Source organism: Cherax quadricarinatus, chromosome 15 (genome assembly GCF_038502225.1).
Source record: "Cherax quadricarinatus isolate ZL_2023a chromosome 15, ASM3850222v1, whole genome shotgun sequence".
NCBI lineage: Eukaryota > Metazoa > Arthropoda > Malacostraca > Decapoda > Parastacidae > Cherax > Cherax quadricarinatus.
In genome coordinates this window covers 39,114,050-39,139,726 of record NC_091306.1, presented here as the reverse complement: position 1 = coordinate 39,139,726, position 25,677 = coordinate 39,114,050, and the positions used below count along the sequence as shown (strand labels likewise).

Here is a 25,677-nt window from a genome sequence, read left to right as displayed (position 1 = left end):
AAACTGCTCAATTTATTTAATATTACTAATCAGATCTTACTCCTAAACCAATATTATTTCATAGTGACCATCTGTCCATTTAACTTTGTTTACCATTACTTAATTTTAATCCCTTATATATTTTCTCCTTTATTTTAGCTTTATATAACTACCCTAGTTTATATATTCACAATTGTTAAAATAATCAAGGTGCTATTCTCAGGTGCTAAAGTAGAATAAGTTCACAATTTTGCCATTATATTCCAAAGCTCATTTATTTGATTACCACTTTATTGTTCACCACAACTTATATTAGTCCCTTTTATATTATAATTTTATACTATAATTCTAACTTTAAAGAATTACCTTTATAGCACTACCTACTATCATATTCCCAAGCTCCATTATTTGATCATCACTTTATTTGTATTAGTCCCTTTTGTATTGTCTCCTTTATTTTAGCTTAAAAAAAAAAAAAAAAAAAAAAAAAAACTACCTTAGCTCATTATTTTACATTTGTTAAATAATTCAGGTGCTATTTTTTAGCTTAAGACTATTTACTTTGTTTTATACTTAATTCTAACTATAGATTCACTACAAATCTTATGATTACAAGCATTGATCCTGATACCAACCTCTTATTTAATGACAAATGAATCAAACAGTTACTGTAATTACTACACTGCAGAACAATCAAAGGCACTTCTCAGTGCCAACAACAACATAACTATCTTTAACTACAATATCAGATCTTTAAGCAAGCATTATGATGACCTCATAGCATTACTAAATTCCTTACATGCCAATATGTCCATCATTACACTAACTGAAACCTGGCTAAAGCCTGATAGTACAGATGTCTATGCCATTCCTGGTTACACAGCCATACACAACTGTAGGCCAGACCAACAAGGGGGTGGCACAGCCATATACTACTCAGACCAACTAGAATGTATCACTAATACTTGCACAAGGGATGAACACGGGGAATATATAATAGCCAAATTCAAATCCAAATACCTACAAAAACCTCTCACATTGATAAACATCTACAGAGTTCCACAGTCAAACATTAGCCAATTTAGTCAAAACCTAGGAAGTATGATAACTGATGCACGCATGAACAAAGATCACTTACTACTCTCAGGTGACTTCAATATAAATCTCCTGCAAGACCAGGACCCACACGTTACTGAATTCACAAACACAATGAGTAACTGTATGTTGCTACCAACAGTAACAAAACCTACAAGAGTTACAGAGACTAGTGTTTCCCTACTTGACCACATCTGGACCAACACCATATCCCCTTTAAAATCAGGCATAATTACAGATAATACTACAGACCACTACCCTACTTTCCTCATAACAACTCTTGGTAAACTACCCCAAGACACTACTAAAGTCACCTTCAGACTTCACAATGAGGCAGCCATTAATAACTTCACAATAGCAGTAGCAAACATTGACTGGCACACTGAGCTAGAAATCTATACAGATATTGACGAATGTATTAATAATTTTCTAAAAAAGACCCAATACCTCTATAACAAGCACTGCCCTAAAAAAACTAAACAGATGACAGCTAAGAGACTAAACAGTCCCTGGCTAACACCCAGCATTCTCAAATCCATAAATACAAAACACCAATATGAAAAACAGTACAGAATGGGTCACATAACCAGAGACCAAACAAAACGTTACTCGTCAATCCTAACCAGCCTGATAAGAAGGGCAAAAAAATTGTATTATGAGAACAGATTATCCAACTTATGAGGTGATATAAAAAAGACCTGGAAAACCCTATCAGAAATTCTGGGAACAAAAAAGATATCACGAAATAGCGAAATAAAATTAGCAAAATCAGATGAACCCCAACTCCCACCAACAGAAACAGCAAACAGACTCAATGATTTCTTCTCCACTATAGGACAAAACCTTGCCAATAAAATCCCAAGCTCAGATACCCCACCAAATGACTACCTCACCGGCAACTACCCGAACACACTGTTCCTAGCTCCGACTAACCCATACGAAGTCTCCCTTATTATCAACGCACTAAAAAACAAGGCAGGAGATTTAAATACCTTACCACCCTTTATATACAAAAAAGTGTCACAAGTGCTATCACCAATCATTGCAACACTCTTTAACAAATCCATTGAATCCTCCACCTTCCCTACAGTACTCAAAATAGCAAGGGTCACCCCGATCCACAAAGGAGGAGACCAAACAGAGTTGAATAACTATAGGCCAATATCCAACTTACACCCTCTCTCAAAAATCTTCAAAAAATTAATTCATAAACGAATCTACTCCTACCTTATCTCCCAAAACATACTCAACCCCTGCCAATTTGGATTCAGGCCTAATAAAAATACTAATGATGCTATTACGTATACACATGCTAGAACATATATACACTGCAATAGAGAAAAAAGAAGTCCCACTGGGGATCTTCATTGACTTATGTAAAGCTTTTGATACAGTTGACCATGACTTTCTCCACGTAAAATTGTCACACTATGGCATAAGAGGGCACTCCCTCAACTACCTCAAGTCATACCTCAGCAACAGAAGCCAATATGTGTACGCAAATGGGGCAAACTCTTCTGCACAACCAATTACAGTTGGTGTCCCACAGGGAAGTGTCCTTGGCCCTCTTCTCTTTCTCCTATACATAAACGACCTACCAAATGCTTCACAATTACTCAAACCCACACTATTTGCAGATGACACTACATACGTCTTCTCCCACCCGAGCCCAGTCACGCTAGCCAATACTGTAAATACCGAATTACAGAAAATATCTACCTGGATGAGGACTAACAAACTTACACTAAACATTGACAAAACCTACTTCATTCAGTTTGGTAACAGAGCTACAGATGTCCCTCTTAACATAATGATAAACGGATCACCTATCACAAAGCTAACAGAGGGAAAATTCATAGGAATCCACCTTGATAATAGACTCAAATTTCATACACATATACAACAAATTTCTAAGAAAATTTCCAAAACTGTGGGCATACTATCGAAGATACGGTACTATGCTCCACAGTCAGCCCTCCTGGCCCTATATCACTCTCTTATTTACCCCTATCTCACCTATGGAATTTGTGCATGGGGCTCAACAACTAATGTTGTTGAGCCCCATCTCAGACCACTAATTACCCAACAAAAGGCTGCAGTTAGAATGATAACAAATTCTCACTACAGGCAGCACACTCCACCAATATTCAATACACTAAACCTACTCACCATACAAAACATCCATACTTATTACTGCACCTATTACATACATAGAACACTTAACTCTGATATTAACCCTCCCCTCAAACATCTCCTTGCCAACCTCAACAGAACACATGACCATAACACAAGGCACAGATCACTCTTTGATGTTCCTCGTGTCCATCTCACACTATGCAAAAACTCAATGCACATAAAAGGCCCTAAAATCTGGAATTCATTACCTGTAAATATAAAAGAAACACTACCTGTTTATAAATTCAAGTCTCTTCTCAAAGATCACTTACTCACCCAAAACCAAATAAATACTGAATAACTGAACCTTATAAATTGTATATCTTAAATGTTTCTCACAATTATATCACATAAATGTTAAACCTAAAACCCAATCTAACTTTATTATTTTTTAAATACACTACCTAACAGAATACTCCATACGACTGAATGTACAACAATGCATGCAACCATATGACCTGCCTTTGTAATACTCACTTGTGCTTTATAGTAATCTGTTTACATTAATGTTTTATCACTGATTTCATCATTGCTTAGTTAATCTTAAGTTAATTTTAAGCCAGCCCGTAATGCTATGCATAGTATAAGTGGCTTTGGCATGCTGCTCTTATCTGTATTTTTTTTGTACCTCTGTATGTGTGCTCAAATTGTTAATAAATAAATAAATAAATAAATAAATAAATAAATAAACAACACTACTTACATTATACTACCCTCTAATCTATCCCTACCTCACCTATGCTAGTTATGCCTAGGGATCCACCACAGCAAATCACCTTAAGCCTATAATAACACAACAAAAAGCAGCAGTACAAATGATCAGACAATATACTCCCACACTCTGCAAAGACCTAAACCTACTCAACCCTGTAACTGTCATGGTGTTCATCTATGCATTTCTGCAAGTGCTCCAAATATTTTGATTTTTTTTTTTTTCAAAACAAGAGGTTAATTTTGTGTGTGTAATAAGACCAAAAAAAAAAATTACTGAGATATAAGGCCACAAAGTTGGCACTGGATGCTCATGTGACAGCAACATGGAGTCCTGCTGCTTGCAGAAATCTTGCTGATATATCTTTTCTTTTTTCACTTTTTAATTTACATAGCTTTTATTTTCTGATAATTACAAATTATAGATCTTGTGATTTCATAGCCAATCATTGTTCTGACACAAATAGAAGGTAGAGAAATAGTATTCAAACAAACACACTGACATACTACTGCCTAGAAATGTATACAAAATATTTATAGGTCCTAGCAATGTTTTCAGAGAGACTGGAGTGTATGAAACCCCCTTGAAGCACAGTGTCAGAGTGGCACTCAACACTGCTGATGGTGCAGTCACTCAATATTGTTGATGATGCAGGCACTCAACACTGTTGATGGTGCAGTCACTCAACACTGCTGATGGTGCAGTCACTCTACACTGTTGATGGTGAAGTCACTCTACACTGTTGATGGTGCAGTCACTCAACACTGCTAATGGTGCAGTCACTCAACACTGTTGATGGTGCAGTCACTCAACACTGTTGATGGTGAACTGCACTACCAGCACTGTCCCCAGTGAGCCTTGGCATATGTTTTATATATGTTCTAATTGTTCCATGCACAAAAGCATGACTGGCAAGGAATAGATATATTACAGCCACAAAAAGTTTTATACCAAAGCAATTGCATTTGCTTGGTATATATTGCTTGAACGGATGCCTGTCATTCAGTGAAGTAGCTGAAATTTGCTCTCATTGAACATCATATTGTTTTCCATTGCCCACTGGAAAACTTGGTTTATATCTGCTTGGAGATTTACCGTGTCCTCAATGGATGACAGCCTCATGCAGATTCTAATATCTGCAAAGGATGACATGGTACTATGGTTTACATCTATGTCTATGACTGATATCAGGATGAGGAACAGGATGGGGCAAGTACTGCCCCTTGTGGAGTAGAGCTTTACATTGTGTCATCCTCCGACTTAACTCTGTTTACTAATATTCCTTGTGTTCGATTGGTTAGAAAGTTGAAGATCCATCTTCTCACTTTGCCAGTTATCCCTTTACAATGCATTTTTGTATGTTATTACATCATGATCGCACTTGTCATAGGCTTTTGCAAAATCTGTGTATACTACATCTGCATTCTGTTTATCTTCCGGTGCATCCAAGACCATATCATTGCTGATGGTGCAGCAGTTGTGAGAGGCAGGATCAACCTGTTCTGAACCCATGCTGCCCTGGATTGTGCAACTGTTGGGGAATCCAAGTGATTTGCAATCATGCTTCTTAGTACTCTATCAAATATTTTTATGATGTGGGCCATTCAAGCTATTGGTCTATAGTTCTTAGCTACTGCTTTGCTGTCACCTTTATGGAGTGGGGCTATATCCATTGTTTTTAGTGTCTGTGGGATTTCACCTGTGTCTGTGCTCCCTGTGCTCCATGTTCTCTCTCCATATCATACTTAAGGCATGTGAAAGGGGTTTCTTGCAGTTCTTAATGAACTTAAGAGTTCCATGAGTCTGGGCCTGGGGATGAGTACATAAGCATGCAGTTAATGACTTTTTTAAAGTCATTTTAAAGTCATTAGTTAGGGTAATGTTAGAAATCTGACATACATTGATGGGTTTTGAAGCTCATTTATGAAAAAATCATTTGGACTGTTCATCTTTAGACTGATTAACCCCATGACTGTTGCAACCCCAAATCCTGAGGTGTCTCCTGGTGTTGAAAAAAAAAAAAAAAAAAAAAAAAAAAATCTTATCATAGAGAATCTTTTCCCGATGGTAATGACACCAAAAGAACGAAATTTGATGGAAAACTTACGGAATTACCTCTCGCGAAGTTAGCGACCTCGGAGATATTTACAAATTGGCAATTTTGCCCAATTTGAGCCCTATTTTTGGCTAATTCCATTGTTCCAGTCAACCAAACTCATAGCTATTTCTTTAGAACTGCATTTGTTCTATCGATTGAGTACAAGAAATTGCCCATTTACCAATTACAACTACCCAATAACATGGTCAGAAATTTGCAATTTGGCCAATTTCATGCAAATTAAAAAATATGCCAGTTTCAAAACAGGGTCCAGGATGAACAATGCAGACATTCTTGGCTCTAAAATAACATTTTCTTTGTTCATCAGTCATATCTCCAGGCCCATCTGATATTACTCTTGCTTTCTATTTTGAATTTTTATTCAAACAAAAAATAGAAGATTTACTGTTATGCAGACTACTGCAGTACTGTAATAATTGTATAAATAATGTCAACCCATTCATGACTGCATATCAGAATGGCTATTTGGACATTTATTGAACAATGACATCATTTGTTTGCTTTTGAACATCGGGAAAAATCAAACATTTCCCCTACTTTGAGCTCCATTTCAAGGTTCTTTTCATGGTAAAACCAATCAAAATCACCTCTATTTCTATAATATGTTTTCCATTCTCTCAAATGAGATAAGAAAACGAGAATACAACCATAAATACTATACAAAAATACACCACAAAGTCGGCGTTTTAATCCAAAAACACGGTAGGAGTTTTTTTTCTCATTATGCACTGCATAATGAGAAAAAACTCTCTCACATATGGGCCTACCATATGTGGGCCTACCATACCTGCTGTATATGCAGAGCTCTACAGTAGCCCAGAACCTAACCTGCTGTACATGCAGAGCCCTACAGTAGCCCAGAACCTAACCTGCTGTATATGCAGAGCCCTACAGTAGCCCAGAACCTAACCTGCTGTATATGCAGAGCCCTACAGTAGCGCAGAGCCTAACCTGCTGTATATGTAGAGCCTTACAGTAGCCCAGAACCTAACCTGCTGTATATGCAGAGCCCTACAGTAGCCCAGAACCTAACCTGCTGTATATGCAGAGCCCTACAGTAGCCCAGAGCCTAACCTGCTGTATATGTAGAGCCCTACAGTAGCCCAGAACCTAACCTGATGTATATGCAGAGCCCTACAGTAGCCCAGAACCTAACCTGCTGTATATGCAGAGCCCTACAGTAGCCCAGAACCTAACCTGCTGTATATGCAGAGACCCTCAGTAGCCCAGAACCTAACCTGCTGTATATGCAGAGCCCTACAGCAGCCCAGAACCTAACCTGCTGTATATGCAGAGCCCTACAGTAGCCCAGAACCTAACCTGCTGTATATGCAGAGCCCTACAGTATCCAAGAACCTAACCTGCTGTATATGCAGAGCCCTACAGTAGCCCAGAGCCTAACCTGCTGTATATGTAGAGCCCTACAGTAGCCCAGAACCTAACCTGCTGTATATGCAGAGCCCTACAGTAGACCAGAACCTAACCTGCTGTATATGTAGAGCCCTACAGTAGCCCAGAACCTAACCTGCTGTATATGCAGAGCCCTACAGTAGCCCAGAAACTAACCTGCTGTATAACCAGTACCCTCCTATTCTTATTCTCATACACTGGTAACCATGATTTATTTTTAAGGTTTCCTGAAATGCTTTGCATAAGAGGCTTTTTATAGAATAGTTATATATGTTAATCGCCTCAGTTGTATAAAATACTGTATCCCACTTTACAGAAATAAATTTTAGTAGTAGTATACAAAGTTTCTGCATAATATTCACAACAAACATTATTGTCAAAAATGACATCTATAACGACTCCAGCCACCTCCTTACTGGATCGTTTAAAACCTATAAAGAATAAAATCTATACCATGGTTGGAACACTTTCCCCAAAAAAACTTGCACTTAAGAGAGGAACCTCATAACAATGCTTCGGTCTACCCTGGACCACTGGCAAATCACAACAAATAGCTGATTATGACTTGACAATGGGCCACGACAAACAGACATTACAAGGTTCTTCTTCTAAGGTTTATTTTTTTTTTTGGTGAATTTAAAGCCTTTGCCTCATACCCATATGAGTGTTAATCCAGTAGTACCATTATACTTAGGGACATACCCCTTTTTTGTTTACAGATAGGAGGTAAAGAGTTAGGGTAAGATATAAGAAAGAATTGGGAATAAAGTGGACTAGAGGAAGTACAAGCAATGAGGGCATGGTCAAAGAGGTATAGGGCAGATTTCACAATGTGGTGTTAAAGTCAGCAGCAAAAATTTGAAGAGTACTGGAGGGTGGGAAGAGGAGTAATTGGTAGTGTGATGAGGTAAAGATGGTGGTAAGGAAGAAAAAGTTAGATATGTGAGGTTTTCTACAGTGTAAATACAGAGCAATGAGTATTTTTTTTTTAACACACTGGCTGTCTCCCACCAAAGCAGGACCCAAAAAAAGAAACACTTTCATCATCATTCACACTATCACTGTCTTGCCAGAGGCATGTAGCTACGACAATTCAGATGTTGCTCCAAACAGTAAATATCCTCACCCCTCCATTGGATTGCAGGCACTGTACTTTCCACCTCCAGGACTTGAGTCCAGCTAACCAGTTTCCCTTTACAAAATGTTACCTTGCTCACACTCTAACAGTGGGAGAGGTTTTATGAACAAATTTTGATGAGAGAGAATATGAAAAAGTTTTGGCATGAGATTAAAAAGTTAAGAAAGCCTAGGGAACAAATAGACTCAGCAATTAAAAAAATAAAAGGAGTCATTAGATGAGGAAATTGAGGTACTGGAAAGATAGATGGAACATTCTGAGTTGTTAAATTTTGATGAAAACTGAGAGGTAGCAATTTCATTAACCCTTTCAGGGTCCGTCCCGTAGATCTACGGCTTTACCGTGAGTGTCCAAACCGTAGATCTACGCCATGAACTCAGCTCTCTCTGATAAACTGTGAGTGGTACATTTGGGCCTAGATATGAGAGAATACATCTATGTGGTATGTGTGCACCACATAAAACAGATCCTGCAGCACACTGTGTATAATGAGAGAAAAAAAATGAAATCATGATTTTTCGATTAAAACAGCAACTTTGCAGTGTTTTTTCGTATGTTTTTTATAGTTGTATTTGCGATTTCTTGGTCTCATTTGATAGAATGGAAGACATATTACAGAAATAGAGATGATTTTGATTGGTTTTAGCACTGGAAATGGCTTGAAACTGAGCTCAAAGTAGCGGAAATGTTAAATTTTTGCCGATATTCAAGAGTAAACAAACGACCTCACACGTCTAATACACGTCAGCTGGTGGGTCTAATATACATTCACAAATATGGTGATGATATTTATACAATTATTACAGTATTGCATAACAGTAAATCTTCTATTTTTTGGTGTGAATAAAAATTCATTATGTGAATAAAAAATCAAAATGGAATTTATTTGTAAAGCCTCAAAACATAACTAATGAACAGAGGAAATGTTAGTTTAGTGCCAGGAATGCCTACATTGTTCATTCTGGACCCTATTTTGAAATTGGAATATTTTGAACTTTGTGTTAAATTGGCCAAATTAACAATTTCCGATCACTTTGTTTTGTAGTTGAAACAGTTGACTTGGCGATTTCTTGTGCTCAATCGATAGAATAGAAGTAATACTAGTGAAATAGCTAAGAATTTGGTTGATTGGAATAATATAATTGGCCTAAAATGGGAGTCAAAGTCGGCAAAATCGCCGATTCGTAAATATCGCTGACACATCAAAATTCGCGAGAGCATAATTTCGTCAATTTTCCACCAAATTTCGTACTTTTTGTTTTATTACCTTCACAAAAAGATTCTCTACGATTTCATAAGAAAAAATAACAAATTTTTTTTTTTAAAATTCTTGGACACTGGTGCGTGACTCCAGATTTGGGCCTTGGACCCTGAAAGGGTTAACTAGGCAGGAAAGTATATCAACTTGGCAGAGTGAGGAAGGGACAGATGTAAATTTGGAGAAAGTGCGTGCAAGAGGCAGGCAAACATAGGTAAAAAGTGGGTTAACATATTAAGAGGTAACATACTAGATAATCTTTAAAACTAAGGTTAAACAAATATATGAATGAAGCCAGTATGCCCCTGTTGCATTCTGGTGTCATTTAATGGTGATGTTATTCTTATGCAGCAATCATTTAGCTAGAGTTTTGGAAATGTTGTAGCTGCCTGACTTCTGTGATATGGTACTGGTGATTGTCATCATGGCTGCTTCCAAGAAGTTATGTCTGCACAAATTATTTTCAGGAACTATTAGTTTTGTTTCACTGAACTTCATAATGTGCCCCAGTGCTGTTCTATGTTATTATTTTTTTTTATTAACACACCGGCCGATTCCCATCAAGGCAGGGTGGCCCGAAAAAGAAAAACTTTCACCATCATTCACTCCATCACTGTCTTGCCAGAAGGGTGCTTTACACTACAGTTTTTAAACTGCAACATTAACATCCCTCCTTCAGAGTGCAGACACTGTACTTCCCATCTCCAGGACTCAAGTCCGGCCTGCCGGTTTCCCTGAATCCCTTCATAAATGTTAGTTTGCTCACACTCCAACAGCACGTCAAGTATTAAAACCATTTGTCTCCATTCACTCGTATCAAACATGCTCACGCATGCCCGCTGGAAGTCCAAGCCCCTCGCACACAAAACCTCCTTTACCCCTTCCCTCCAACCTTTCCTAGTTAAATTAGACACATGTGCAACTCTTGGGTATCTTTATTGCGGAAACGTTTCACCACACAGTGGCTTCATCAGTCCATACAAAGGATAAACTTGAAGAGCAGGAGGAGAATGAGGTAATCAGTCCCTCAACCTTGAGTCGATGTGGTCAGTCCATCCATGTCGGTTCTTTGAACCATTCATCTACAACCTTTCCTAGGCCGACCCCTACCCTGCCTTCCATCCACTACAGACTGATACACTCTTGAAGTCATTCTGTTTCGCTCCATTCTCTCCACATGTCCGAACCACCTCAACAACCCTTCCTCAGCCCTCTGGACAACAGTTTTGGCAATCCCACACCTCCTACTAACTTCCAAACTACGAACTCTCTGCATTATATTCACACAACACATTGCCCTCAGACATGACATCTCCACTGCCTCCAGCCTTCTCCTCGCTGCAACATTCATCACCCATGCTTCACACCCATATAAGAGTTTTGTTAAACCTATACTCTCAAACATTCCCTTCTTCGCCTCCAAGGACAAAGTTCTTTGTCTCCACAGACTCCTAAGTGCACCGCTCACCCTTTTCCCCTCATCAATTCTATGATTCTATGTTGTATGCAACACATATTTTGATAGTTCTATCTGAAGGCATATTTGTGTTCTGAATGATTTGCCCTCATACGTTTTGTTGCAGCCTAGGCAAGGTATGATGTGCACTCCAGCCTTAGTAATGGGAGTGTTAGTATGTCTTCTTTCACTTGTTACTAAATCTTTGATGGAGACCTCAGCCTCCATCAAAGATCTGAGTCCTTCAGTGTTAGGACATCCTGCTTCTCTTCATTCAAAACATAAGGAAGGAAGTCTTTCTTATCATGTATACTATGCCTCCACACATTCAAACAATTCAACTTTAAAATTTCCTTCTTTGCCTTCTGAGTGAGTGATACAGAATAGGTTACTAGACTCTTGCTGGTAGCATTGTAGATGCACTGTACAATAAGCATTGCTTAAAGAGGAAGGACTCTAATTCACTCCTCCATGTAACCTGACAGGATACACTACAAGAGCAAGAACTATTATGAAATTAGAAGAGTGTATACACATAAATATACAAGCATAATTGCATAGTGCATTCTGTATGTTAGTAATAGCAATAAGATTTACATGCCATCTTGCATGTATGAGACAGAGACAAGCAATCCTGTCAGTGTAAAATACTTGACAGGTTTCCACTGCACACACTAGTACAGGTGGTTGCTGTCCACCAACCTACTACTTACCTGGTTTTCTTTGTTATTAATATTTTTTATATCCTTTATTTGCATGCTGTTATGAAATGATTAAAATTACCTGAAGGTGTTTAACAATGTTGACAACTTCTCTTGTTGAATAAGGATACTGAATAAGGCCTTGGTCAGCTAAATCTCTAAGTTCACCAAATGCTCCCACCAGCCGATGCATGATGTCTTCTGGTACGTCAGGGCCATATGATCGCAGGAGAGACATCTCAGATTCCACGCTTGGGTTATCAATGGCATGACAGCTGAACAGATCACCTGTAATATGCAAATAGGTATTCTAACTGTATAAAACAATAACCAGAATATATTTAAAAAATTTACATGTATGTTATTTTACCAAGAAGTTCAGAAATGGTAATGTGCCATATATACCCATATGTATTTACACAGTGGTACCTTGACTTACGAATTTAATCTGTTCCATGACCTAACTCATAACTCAATTTGCTTGTACATCAAATAAATTTTCCTCCATGAAATTAATTGAAATGCCATTAATTAGTTCCAGCAGAATTCCTGCTCTCAGGAGGCAGGAGAAAATACTTCAATATAATGCTAATATCAACTCTACGGCTTATTTATCTATCACAATCACAGGGCAGCGGCAGCAGCAACAGGAACCTTGTCCTCTATTTTTACTTCTACCTGAGGTTCCCAGCAGGGCAGTGATGACCTAATCAAGACCCACATAACACTAACATGTGTGGATACCCAGAATGATATAAATCAACTGCAGAAATCACCCAAAAGTTCACAAATTACCAACTAATAGGACTCGTTCTACCACCTCTTACCCCGCTGGCACTGAAGTGATACTCCACAACATTCACCCATCGCCTATTATTCACCCGAAGCCACAGCCAATGGACAAGGGTCAGAGCAATAAAAGAAGATCCAGTAACCAGCTAAGGACTCCTAACATCAAAGGTGAGAGCAGTAAAAACACCAGGACACAACAGCCAGGACACAACCCTCATCACCCACCGGCACCACCACAACACATGACAGACAACAACAAACATGGCTGCTGCCACAGTCCAAGATAACTCCTTTCCAGTATTTGATGTCAAGAAGATCACCGACCCAGAAATAGCTAAACTCCTTACGATTCAGAACCAAACGATCACCAAACTAACTCAAGAAATGCAGGAACTAAAAGCTAGCAATGCAGATTACCTCAACAAGATCACTGCTCTAGAACATAAACTAGACACTCTGGAACAACAAAGCAACACCCACACCCAGTCCCTAGACACTATCAACACTAAAAGACCAAGTCACCCTACTTACTACCAACATTACAGAGGAAAGATCAAGAGTGGACCAACAACTTGCCAATGTCATAACCAACTTCCAAGACCATAATGACCAACAACAGCTATCTGACGCTGTTGTAGTTAACAGCAAACATCTCCCAGCCACAGTCACCCAAGAGACCTGCATGGAGACCACCCTACAGCTTATCAAGGACCACCTTCGCCCTAACATACGTAGTGATGACCTAAAGGATTGCAAACTGATGGGCTACCAAGCAGGTAAAAAAAACAGTGCTGTTAAAATTCCAAACTAGCCTACAAAGAAACAACCTACTAAAAACATCTATTTCTATGAAAACTGATGTTTACGTCAATGAGTGCCTTACCAAAACAAGACAAAACCTTCTTTATCGGCTAAGAAAATTACGCTAGGCCCAAAAAATCCACCAGTGCTTTGTGAGGGATGGAAAAATCGCAGTTAGGAAACAGCCCACTGGGAAGAGATACTTCATCTCTACAGAACATGACCTTAAAACATTCCTAAGAGAGGCTGGACTAACAGAATCAGAGTAAAGTGCAGATAATACCCACAGTCCACAGTTAGTGTTATATTGTCATAAATTTGTGCCCCCCTAAAATTCTAATACCCTAACTACTTTTGATTGTCATTGTTGTATTCAACGACCATTCTACCTCATAGTCTTAATTTGTTTAATATCTACAGAATCTATCTCCTTTTTTTACAACTTACCGCATCACTGTTCCATCTTATTTTATTATAAACTAGCCATAACTTGTCCTCAATAATTCTACCTCACTTTAAGAAATACTCAATTGCCCAATTTTATTCTAAAATCCCTATTATTGCCCAATTTTGCTTTAAACTATATTGATCAAACTTATTGTAAACTTCTTTTATTGACCATTTTATTCTATACTTTTTTAAACTAGTATTTTCAACTACAACTTTTATATTATCCTGTCTACCATCTTACTAGCATATTATAACCAAGTCATTGCCATTTTTATTTTTATCATTTTTTTTATTATTATTCTTTTGCTACCTTAACTTGTGTATTTTATCCTGTCAATTTAAATCTAGTTATACTCTAATTCTTGTAAACAACTTATATAAGACCTTAGTGCAATTACAATTGAGAGTCTTGTGCCTTTTTTATATTATTAGATTAAACACAGTTGTACTATAGTCAATACCAAATTCATTATATTAGACCATAGTGCAATTACTAGTGAGAGACTGGTGCTATTTTTAATTTAAACCTAGAAGATGATTGATTACGTTGACCCTGATCTAAACCTCCATAATCTGACACCCAATCAAAACCTATTGGAAAGTAACTGCCTTTATTACACAGCAACACAAGCCAGCACTATCCTAAACAATGCTAAAAGTCTATCAGTACTTAACTACAACATCAGGTCCTTAAGCAAACACTATGATGACCTCCTGGTACTCCTTGAATCACTAAAGACACCCTTCTCCTGCATTATTCTTACTGAGACCTGGCTTAAGCAGGACACAATAGATATCTACCCTCTACCAGGATACACAGCAATTCACAACTGCAGACCAAACCAAGTTGGGGGTGGTATTGCAATCTATTACTCTAACCAATTATCTTGTATTAGCACCACTTGCTTTAGTGATGAATATGGAGAATACATTTTTGCTAATTTTACTGTAAAAAACCTTAAGACACCTATAACAATCGGTGCCATTTACCGGATACCTCACACAAACATCCCAAATTTCAGTGAGAAATTAGTCACTAATAACAAACAGACAAATGAATAAGCACCACCTTCTCTTAGCTGGAGACTTCAACATCAACCTTGGCTTACTAGATGATCAGCCTGTAACTGATTTCATCAACAATATGAACAACACACTTCTCATACCAACAATAGCTAAACCAACCAGGCTCACTGAGACAAGTGCAACCATAATAGACCACATATGGACCAATATACAAGCCCCCCTTAAATCAGGGATAATCACAGATAGCACTACAGACCACTACCCTACCTTCCTCCTGACAAACATTAGTAAACCACCACTTGAATTCAATAATGTCTCATTTAGACTCCATGATGAGGCCTCAATAAGGAAGTTCACAGCTGACCTAGAGATTGTTGACTGGCCTACAGAATTCTCCAAGGCCAATGGTATTGATGACTGGACAGACATTTTTCTTAACAAATTACTTAGACTATACAACAAACATTGTCCTATAAAAACGAAACAGATCACAAACAAACGGCTTGGTTGCCCATGGCTAACCAGTACCATTCTGAAATCCATTGACAAGAAACACCAATATGAAAAGCAATATAGACAGGGCTTAATACACAAAGATATTCTTAAACACCATTCATCAGTTCTCACCAAAGTAATAAAGAAAGTCAAACAACTATACTACTCCAGTAGATTCACAGACACTAGAGGAGATATAAAAAAGACCTGGAAAACACTCTCTCAGATTCTAGGGACCCACAAACTGAAAAAAAAACAAGAATATTGTCCTAACTAAACCTAATGAAACACCACTACATCCCACTGACACAGCTAACAAGATAAACGACTTCTTCTCAACCATAGGATCTAATCTCGCCAATAAAATCCCACATACCAATGCCCATGCTGGAGACTACCTAGATGGGAATTTCCCAAATTCCTTCTATCTTGCACCAACTGAGCCCTCGGAAGTCACCGGCATGCTATTTCATTACTTTTTAACAAGTCACTAGAAACTAGCACCTTCCCGAAACTACTCAAGATGGCAAGGGTTACACCAATACATAAAGGTGGTGACCCTACAGACTTAAACAACTATAGGCCAATATCAAACTTACCATTGCTATCCAAAATCTTTGAGAAACTCGTGCACAGGAGACTATATTCATTTATAACAACACAAAACATACTCAACCCCTGCCAATTTGGATTCAGGAAACATAAAAGCACTAATGATGCAATCATAAAAATGCTAGATCTGCTTTACACAGCATTGGAAAATAAGGAATATCCACTAGGAATTTTTATTGACCTAAGAAAAGCTTTTGACACAGTAGACCACGACATCCTACTCCACAAACTTGACCATTACGGTATAAGAGGCCATGCGCTTGCTTATTTCAAATCTTACCTTACTAATAGGTATCAGTATGTCACCATTAAAGACACAGCATCAACAACACGGCCACTTGATACTGGAGTTCCGCAGGGAAGTGTCCTTGGTCCCCTGCTCTTCCTCATATACATCAATGATCTTCCAAACGTATCCCAACACCTGAAACCCATTCTCTTTGCTGACGACATGACTTATGTCATCTCTCACCCTAATCTTGCCACCCTCAACACCATTGTTAACGAGGAGCTGATCAAAATATCGACTTGGATGACAGCCAATAAACTTACGCTTAACACTGACAAAACCTACTATATTATGTTTGGTAGCAGAGCAGGAGATGCACAAATTAACATTAAGATCGACAACACTCTAATTACCAGACATAATGAGGGCAAATTCCTAGGCCTATACCTTGACAACAACCTGAATTTCAGCACCCATATCCAACACATAACCAAAAAAGTATCCAAAACGGTTGGGATCCTCTCCAATATACGATACTACGTGCCGCAAACTGCCCTTATCACACTATACCATTCACTTATATATCCATACCTCACCTATGCTATTTGTGCTTGGGGATCAACTGCAGCAACACACCTAAAGCCAATAATAACCCAACAAAAAGCTGCAGTAAGAATAATCACTAAATCCCATCCCTGGCAACACCCCCCCCCCCCCACTCCTCGTAGATCTAAACTTACTCCCTGTTCAGTACATCCACACTTACTACTGTGCAATCTACATCTACAGGACCTTAAACTCCAATATCAACCTTGACCTAAAACGCTTTCTTGATAGTTGTGACAGAACCCACAGGCATAACACCAGACACAAACATCTCTACGACATTCCCCGTGTCCGACTAAACCTTTACAAAAATTCAATGTATGTCAAAGGCCCTAAAATCTGGAACACCCTACCTGAGAACACTAGAACTGCAGGCACATTCATCACCTTCAAAACTACCATTAGAAAACATCTTATCTCCCTGATACACCCCATCAACTAACTACACAAATACCACCTGGTGGTTCACACTTACACTCACTCACCCATTTGACCATAAACAGAAATATTAATCTCAATCTTAAAATAATGAATCCTATGATACTCCAATACTGAAACTATGTACTGTGCCAAAACAAAAGCATTCACATTGCTAAACTCACAAACTAGTATTTAGTCACTTAGCCATAATACCAACTTACCTCATAATTTGTAATATTTTAAAATAAAGAATTAAACTAAGTCTGCCCGAAATGCCTAGCCATGCTAGGCGTTCTAGTGGTACACTCTGTAATCATTATTTAACTACATGTAAACCACACAACAACCAAATTCTGTAAATTCAACATTGTAATCTTTATAGAGAATAAACTTTGAATTTGAATTTGAATTTGTATATGACACAATAAACAATATAAATAACATAGAAACATGACATATACTCTAGAATGAATAAAATATGTCATTATGTGGCTAGTGGTGGCAGCCATTTCCGCTCCCACTCTGACCATATCTTCCCCTTCTGAAAATGGAGTGTCTGTGAGGCTAACTGCACTAGATCACTAGTTTCATAAAGAAAACAGTGAAACACTGTATTTATAAATAAGAAATATTGTATAAAAACATAAAATATAACAGAGAATGTAAAGAAATAAACTGGTTTTATAAAGTGTACATATTTACCTTGGACAACAGATGGTGGTGGAGGATGGAAAAGAAAGGCTACCTCCTACACTCTTATTGCTACACTTTATTGTTGAACTTAACTGCTACACTCTTAATGCTACACTTTATCACTGAACTTAACCCTTTCAGGGTTTCAGAAGTAACAGTACGGCTTACACACCAAGGTTTTTGACGTACTAGAATGCATAAATTCTAGTGCCCTCAAATCTAGTGAGAGAAAGCTGGTAGGCCTACATATGAAAGAATGGGTCTATGTGGTCAGTGTGTGCAGTATAAAAAAAATCCTGCAGCACAGTGCGTAATAAGAAAAAAAAACTTTGACCGTGTTTTTGGATTAAAACAAGAGATTTGCACTGTATTTTCGTATGGTATTTATTGTTGTATTCTAGTTTTCCTGGTCTCATTTTATAGAATGGAAGACATATTACAGAAATTGAGATGATTTTGACTGGTTTTACAATGAAAAGTACCTTGAAATTGAGCTCAAAGTAGCAGAAATCTTCGAATTTTACCAAAGTTCAAAAGTAAACAAATCATGCTAAGCATCCAATACACATCAACTGGTGAGTCTAATATTCTTTCACAAGTGCGCTGATATTATTTATACCATTTCTACACTAATGCAGTAGTCTGCACAACTGTAAATTTTCTATTTTTTGTGAGAATAAAAATTCAAAGTGGAAAGCAAAAGAATGTAAGAGGGGCTTGGGGACATGACTAATGAACAGAGGAAATGTTATTTTAGTGCCAGGAATGTCTTTCTTGTTTATTCTGGACCCTATTTGGAAATTGGCATCTTTTGAAATTTGTGTGAAATTGACAAAATTGCTAAATTCTGACCACTGTATTGGATAGTTGAAATCAGTAAATGGGTGGTTTCTTGTACTCATTCGATAGAAAAAATGGAGTTGTAGCAAAAAAGTTATGGTTTTTGTCGACTAGTACACTGGAATTGGCCGAAAATAGGGCTCAAAGTGGGCAAAATCGCCGATGCGTAAACATCGTTGAGACCACTAACTTCGCAAGAGCATAATTCCGTAAGTTTTCAACAGAAACAGCAAACAGACTCAATGATTTCTTCTCCACTATAGGTCAAAACCAAGCTCAGATACCCCACCAAATGACTACCTCACTGGCAACTACCCGAACACACTGTTCCTAGCTCCGACTAACCCATACGAAGTCTCCCTTATTATCAATGCACTGAAAAACAAGGCAGGAGATTTAAATACCTTACCACCCTTTATATACAAAAAAGTGTCACAAGTAATATCACCAATCATTGCAACACTCTTTAACACATCCATTGAATCCTCCACCTTCCCTACAGTTCTCAAAATAGCAAGGGTCACCCCGATCCATAAAGGAGGAGACCAAACAGAGTTGAATAACTATAGGCCAATATCCAATTTACACCCTCTCTCAAAAATCTTCGAAAAATTAATTCATAAACGAATCTACTCCTACCTCATCTCCCAAAACATTCTCAACCCCTGCCAATTTGGATTCAGGCCTAATAAAAATACTAATGATGCTATTATACACATGCTAGAACATATATACACTGCAATAGAGAAAAAAGAAGTCCCACTGGGGATCTTCATTGACTTACGTAAAGCTTTTGATACAGTTGACCATGACTTGCTCCATGTAAAATTGTCACACTGTGGTATTAGAGGGCATTCCCTCAACTACCTCAAGTCTTACCTCAGCAACAGAAGCCAATATGTGTACGCAAATTGGGCAAGCTCTTCCGCACAACCAATTACAGTTGGTGTCCCACAGGGAAGTGTCCTTGGCCCTCTTCTCTTTCTCCTATACATAAATGACCTACCAAATGCTTCGCAATTACTCAAACCCACACTTTTTGCAGATGACACTACATACGTCTTCTCTCACCCGAGCCCAGTCACGCTAGCCAATACTGTAAACACCGAATTACAGAAAATATCTACCTGGATGAGGACTAACAAACTTACACTAAACATTGACAAAAGCTACTTCATTCAGTTTGGTAACAGAGCTACAGATGTACCTCTTAACATAACGATAAACGGATCACCTATCACAAAGCTAACAGAGGGAAAATTCTTAGGAATCCACCTCGATAATAGACTCAAATTTCATACACATATACAACAAATTTCTAAGAAAATTTCCAAGACTGTAGGCATACTATCGAAGATACGGTACTATGTTCCACAGTCAGCCCTCCTGGCCCTTTATCACTCTCTTATTTACCTCTATCTCACCTATGGAATTTGTGCATGGGGCTCAACAACAATTAACCATCTCAGACCACTAATTACCCAACAAAATGCTGCAGTTAGAATGATAACAAATTCTCACTACAGGCAACACACTTCACCAATATTCAAAACACTCAACCTACTCACCATACAAAACATCCATACTTATTATTGCACCTATTACATACATAGAACACTTAACTCTGATATTAACCCTCCCCTCAAACATCTCCTTGCCAACCTCAACAGAACACATGACCATAACACAAGGCACAGATCACTCTTTGATGTTCTTCGTGTCCATCTCACGCTATGCAAAAACTCAATGCACATAAAAGGCCCTAAAATCTGGAATTCATTACCTGTAAATATAAAAGAAACACTACCTGTTTATAAATTCAAGTCTCTTCTCAAAGTTCACTTACTCACCCAAAACCAAATAAATACTGAATAACTGAATCTTATAAATTGTATATCCAAAATGTTATTCACAATTATATCACATAAATGTTTAACCTAGGACCCAATCTAACTTTGTTATTTTTTTAAACACACTACCTAACAGAATACTCCATTCTACTGAATGAACAGCAATGCATGCAACCATATGACCTGTCTTTGTAATACTCATTTGTGTTTTATAGTTATCTGTTTACAATAATGTCTTATCACTGATTTCATCATTGCTTAGTTAATCTTAAGTTAATTTTAAGCCAGCCCATAATGCTATGCATATAAGTGGCTTTGGCATGCTGCTCTTACCTGTATTTTTTTTTGTACCTCTGTATGTATGCTAAAATTTCTAAATAAATAAATAAATAAATTTCTAAGTGGTAAAACATTATTGTAAACAGATAACAAGCACAAATGAGTATTACAAAAACAATAATGATACAATAATACAATAATGAGATACATATATGAGATACAATTTATGAGATACAATTATTCAGTATTTATTTAGTTGTGGGTGAGTAAGTGATTTTTGAGAAGAGACTTGAATTTATAAACAGACAGTGTTTCTTTTATATTCACAGGTAATGAATTCCAGATTTTAGGGCCTTTTATGTGCATTGAGTTTTTGCATAGCGTGCGATGGACACGAGGAACATCAAAGATGATCTGTGTCTTGTGTTATGGTAATGTGTTCTGTTGAGGTTGGTAAGATGTTTATGTCAGAGTTGAGTGTTCTATGTATGTAGTAGGTGCAGTAATAAGTATGGATGTTTTGTATTGAGAGTAGGTTTAGAGTTTTGAATATTGGTGGAGTGTGCTGTCTGTAGTGAGAATTTGTTACTATTCTGACTGCAGCCTTTTGTTGGGTGATCAGTGGTCTGAGATGGTTTATTGTTGTTGAGCCCCATGCACAAATTCCACAGGTGAGATAGGGGTAAATAAGTGAGTGATATAGGGTCAGGAGGGCTGACTGTGAAACATAGTATGTACCTTATCTTCGATAATATGCCTATGGTCTTGGAAATTTTTTTGGAAATTTGTTGTATATGTGTTTGAAATTTGAGTCTATTATCAAGGTGGATTCCTAGGAATTTTCCCTCTGTGAGTTTTGTGATAGGTGATCCATTTTTCATTATGTTAAGAGATACGTCTGCAGCTCTGTTTCCAAACTGAATGTAATAGGTTTCATCAATGTTTAGACTAAGTTTGTTGGTCCTCATCCAGGTTGATATTTTCTGTAATTTGATATTTACAGTATTGGCTAGCATGACTGGGCTCGGGTGGGAGTAGACGTATGTAGTGTCATCTGCAAATAGTGTGGGTTTGAGTAGTTGCGATGCATTTGGTAGGTCATTTATGTATATGAGAAAGAGAAGAGGGCCAAGGACACTTCCCTGTGGGACACCAACTGTAATTGGCTGTGTGGAAAAGTTTACCCCATTTGTGTACACATATTGGCTTCTGTTGCTGAGGTATGACTTTAGGTAGTTGAGAGAGTGCCCTCTTATACCATAGTGTGACAATTTTATGTGGAGCAAGTCATGGTCAACTGTATCGAAAGCTTTACGTAAGTCAATGAAGATCCCAAGTGGGACTTCTTTTTTCTCTATTGCTGTATAAATATGTTCTAGCATGTGGATAATAGCATCATTAGTATTTTTATTTGGCCTGAACCCAAATTGACAGGGGTTGAGTATGTTGTGGGAGATGAGGTAGGAATAGATATGCTTATGAATTAATTTTTCAAAGATTTTAGAGAGAGGGTGTAAGTTGGATGTTGGCCTATAGTTATTCAAGTCTGTGTGGTCTCCTCCTTTATGGATCTGGGTGACTCTTGCTATTTTGAGAACTGTAGGAAAGGTAGAGGATTCAATGGATTTGTTAAAGAGTGTTGCAATTATTGGTGATAGCACCTGTGACACTTTTTTGTATATAATGGGTGGTAAGGTATTTAAATCTCCTGTCTTGTTTTTTAGTTTGTTGATAATAAGGGAGACTTCAGTTGGGTTAGTCGGAGCTAGGAACAGTGTGTTCGGGTAGTTGCCAGTGAGGTAGTCATTGGGTGGGGTATCTGAGCTTGGGATTTTATTGGCAAGGTTTTTTCCTATAGTGGAGAAGAAATCATTGAGTCTGTTTGCTGTTTCTGTTGGTGGGAGTTTAGGTTCATCTGGTTTTGTTAATTCAATTTCGCTATTTTGTGTTATCTTTTTTGTTCCTAGTATTTCTGATAGGGTTTTCCAGGTCTTTTTTATGTCACCTTGTAAGTTGGATAATCTGTTCTCATAATACAATTTTTTAGCATTTCTTATCAGGTTGGTCAGGATTGACGAGTAATGTTTCGTTTGGTCTCTGGTTATGTGACCCATTCTCTACTCTTTTTTGTATAGGTGCTTTGTATTTATGGATTTGAGGATGCTGGGTGTTAGCCAGGGACTGTTCAGTCTCTTAGCTGTCATCTGTTTATTTTTTTTGGGGCAGTGCTTGTTACAGAGGTATTGGGTCTTTTTAAGAAAATTATTAATACATTCGTCAGTATCTGTATAGATTTCTAGCTTAGTGTGCCAGTCAATGTTTGTCACTGCTGCTGTGGAGTTATTAATGGCTGCCTCATTGTGAAGTCTGAAAGTGACTTTAGTAGTGTCTTGAGGTAATTTGCCAAGATTTGTTATGAGGAAGGTAGGGTAGTGATCTATGGTATTATCTGTGATTATGCCTGATTTGAAAGGGGATATGGTGTTGGTCCAGATGTGGTCTAGTAGGGAAACACTAGTCTCTTTAACTCTTGTAGGTTTTGTTACTGTTGGTAGCAACATGCAGTTACTCGTAGTGTTTGTGAATTCAGTAACGTGTGGGTCCTGGTCTTGCAGGAGATTTATATTGAAGTCACCTGAGAGTATTAAGTGATCTTTATTCATGTGTGCATTAGTTATCATACTTCCTAGGTTTTCACTAAATTGACTAATGTTTGACTGTGGTACTCTGTAGATGTTTATCACTGTGAGAGGCTTTTGTAGGTATTTGGATTTGAATTTAGCTATTATATATTTCCCATGCTCATCCCTTGTACAAGTATTAGTGATACATTCTAGTTGGTCTGAGTAGTATATGGCTGTGCCACCCCTTTGTTGATCTGGCCTACAGTTGTGTATGGCTGTGTAACCAGGAATGGCATAAACATCTGTAGTATCAGGCTTTAGCCAGGTTTCGGTGAGGGTAATGATGGATATACTGGCATGCAGGGAATTTAGTAATGCTATGAGGACATCGTAATGTTTACTTAAAGATCTGATATTGTGGTTAAAGACAGTTACGTTGTTGTTGGCTCTGATTAGTGCCTTTGATTGTTCTGCTGTGTAGTAATTACAGTTACTGTTTGATTCATTTAAGTCATTCAATAAGAGGTTGGTATCAGGATCAATGCTTGTTATCATAAGATTTATAGTGAATCTGTAGTTAGAGTGAAGTATAAGACAAAGTATATATTCTAAAGCTATAAAATAGCACCTGAATTATTTTAACAAATGTAAAAATTTGAGCTAAGGTAGTTCTTTAAAGCTAAAATAAAGGAGACAATATAAAAGGGACTAAAAAAAATTTATGGTGAACAAATAAAGTGGTAATCAAATAAATGAGCTTGGGAATATAATGGCAAAATAGTGAACTTATTACTGAGAATAGCACCTTGATTATTTTAACAATTGTGAATATATGAACTAAGGTTGTTATGTAAAGCTAAAATAAAGCTAAAATAAAGGAGAAAATATGTAAGGGACTAAATTAAATAATGGTAAATAAAGTAAAAATGGCAGATAGTCACTATGATATGATATTGATTTGGGAGTAAGATCTGATTTGTTATATATAATAAGTTGAGCAGTTTATTGTACTACAGGTCCTCCATCACAAATCCGGCATCATTGGGACCTGTAGTGTGCCGGATTACTGAGTTTGCCGAATTACAGAGTGGTTAAGTTAGAATACACTTAATAAAATTAACCAACTTTATTTACACAGTTCATTGACCATCGGCAAAAATTGAACATTTCCGCTACTTTGAGCTCAATTTCAAGGCACTTTTCGTCATGAAAGCAATCAAAATCATGTCTATTTCTGTAATATATCTTCCTTTATATCAAATGAGTCCAAAAAAATAAGAATACAACCATAAAAACCATATGAAAATATACTGCAAAGAGGCGGCTAATGGCTGAGAAGTGAACTCCCTTATTTATCGTCCGTCTTTTTTATTTTTGTTGTACGTTAAGAAGCATCTTTCCATCATACATTGCCCAAGTTTCAATGAGATAGCCCAATAAAAAACCAAGAAAAAAAAATATTTACCAAAAATCATATATGGCAAGCCAAAGCCAGGTACTGGAAATAAGTCACTTTGTCTGACTTTTCTGGGTTATCCCAGGTTCTCTATACATACACTGCTATGTATGATAATCTATGTAACTGTATTTGTGTATACCTGAATAAACTTATTTACTTCTAGTCTGTCAACTGAGTACAAGAAACTGCCCATTCACTTATTTCAACTACCCAATAAAGTGGTCAGAAATTGGCAATTTGGCCAATTTCACACAAATTTCAACAGATGCCAATTTCAAAATAGTGTCCAGAATAAATAATGCAGACATTCCTGGCACTAAAATAACATTTTCTCTGTTCATTAGTCACGGCTACAGGCCCCTCTTATATTACTCTTGCAGACTACTGCATTATTGTAATAATTGTATAAATAATGTCAATCTCCGTATTGGAATTTAGACTGGCAGGCGGACAGGTAT

General features: G+C 37.5%; 1 protein-coding gene across 2 annotated transcripts in view; it reads right to left on the bottom strand.

Annotated features, from left to right (window-relative positions):
* c12.2 (von Willebrand factor A domain-containing protein c12.2) overlaps positions 1-25,677 on the bottom strand; it is a 590,945-nt gene that overhangs the window by 96,478 nt on the left and 468,790 nt on the right. For both annotated transcript variants that reach the window (XM_070085296.1, XM_070085297.1), the window contains exon 13: positions 12,126-12,331. In XM_070085296.1, coding sequence (XP_069941397.1) covers positions 12,126-12,331 — 206 coding nt within the window. The remainder of the gene's footprint in view (positions 1-12,125; positions 12,332-25,677) is intronic.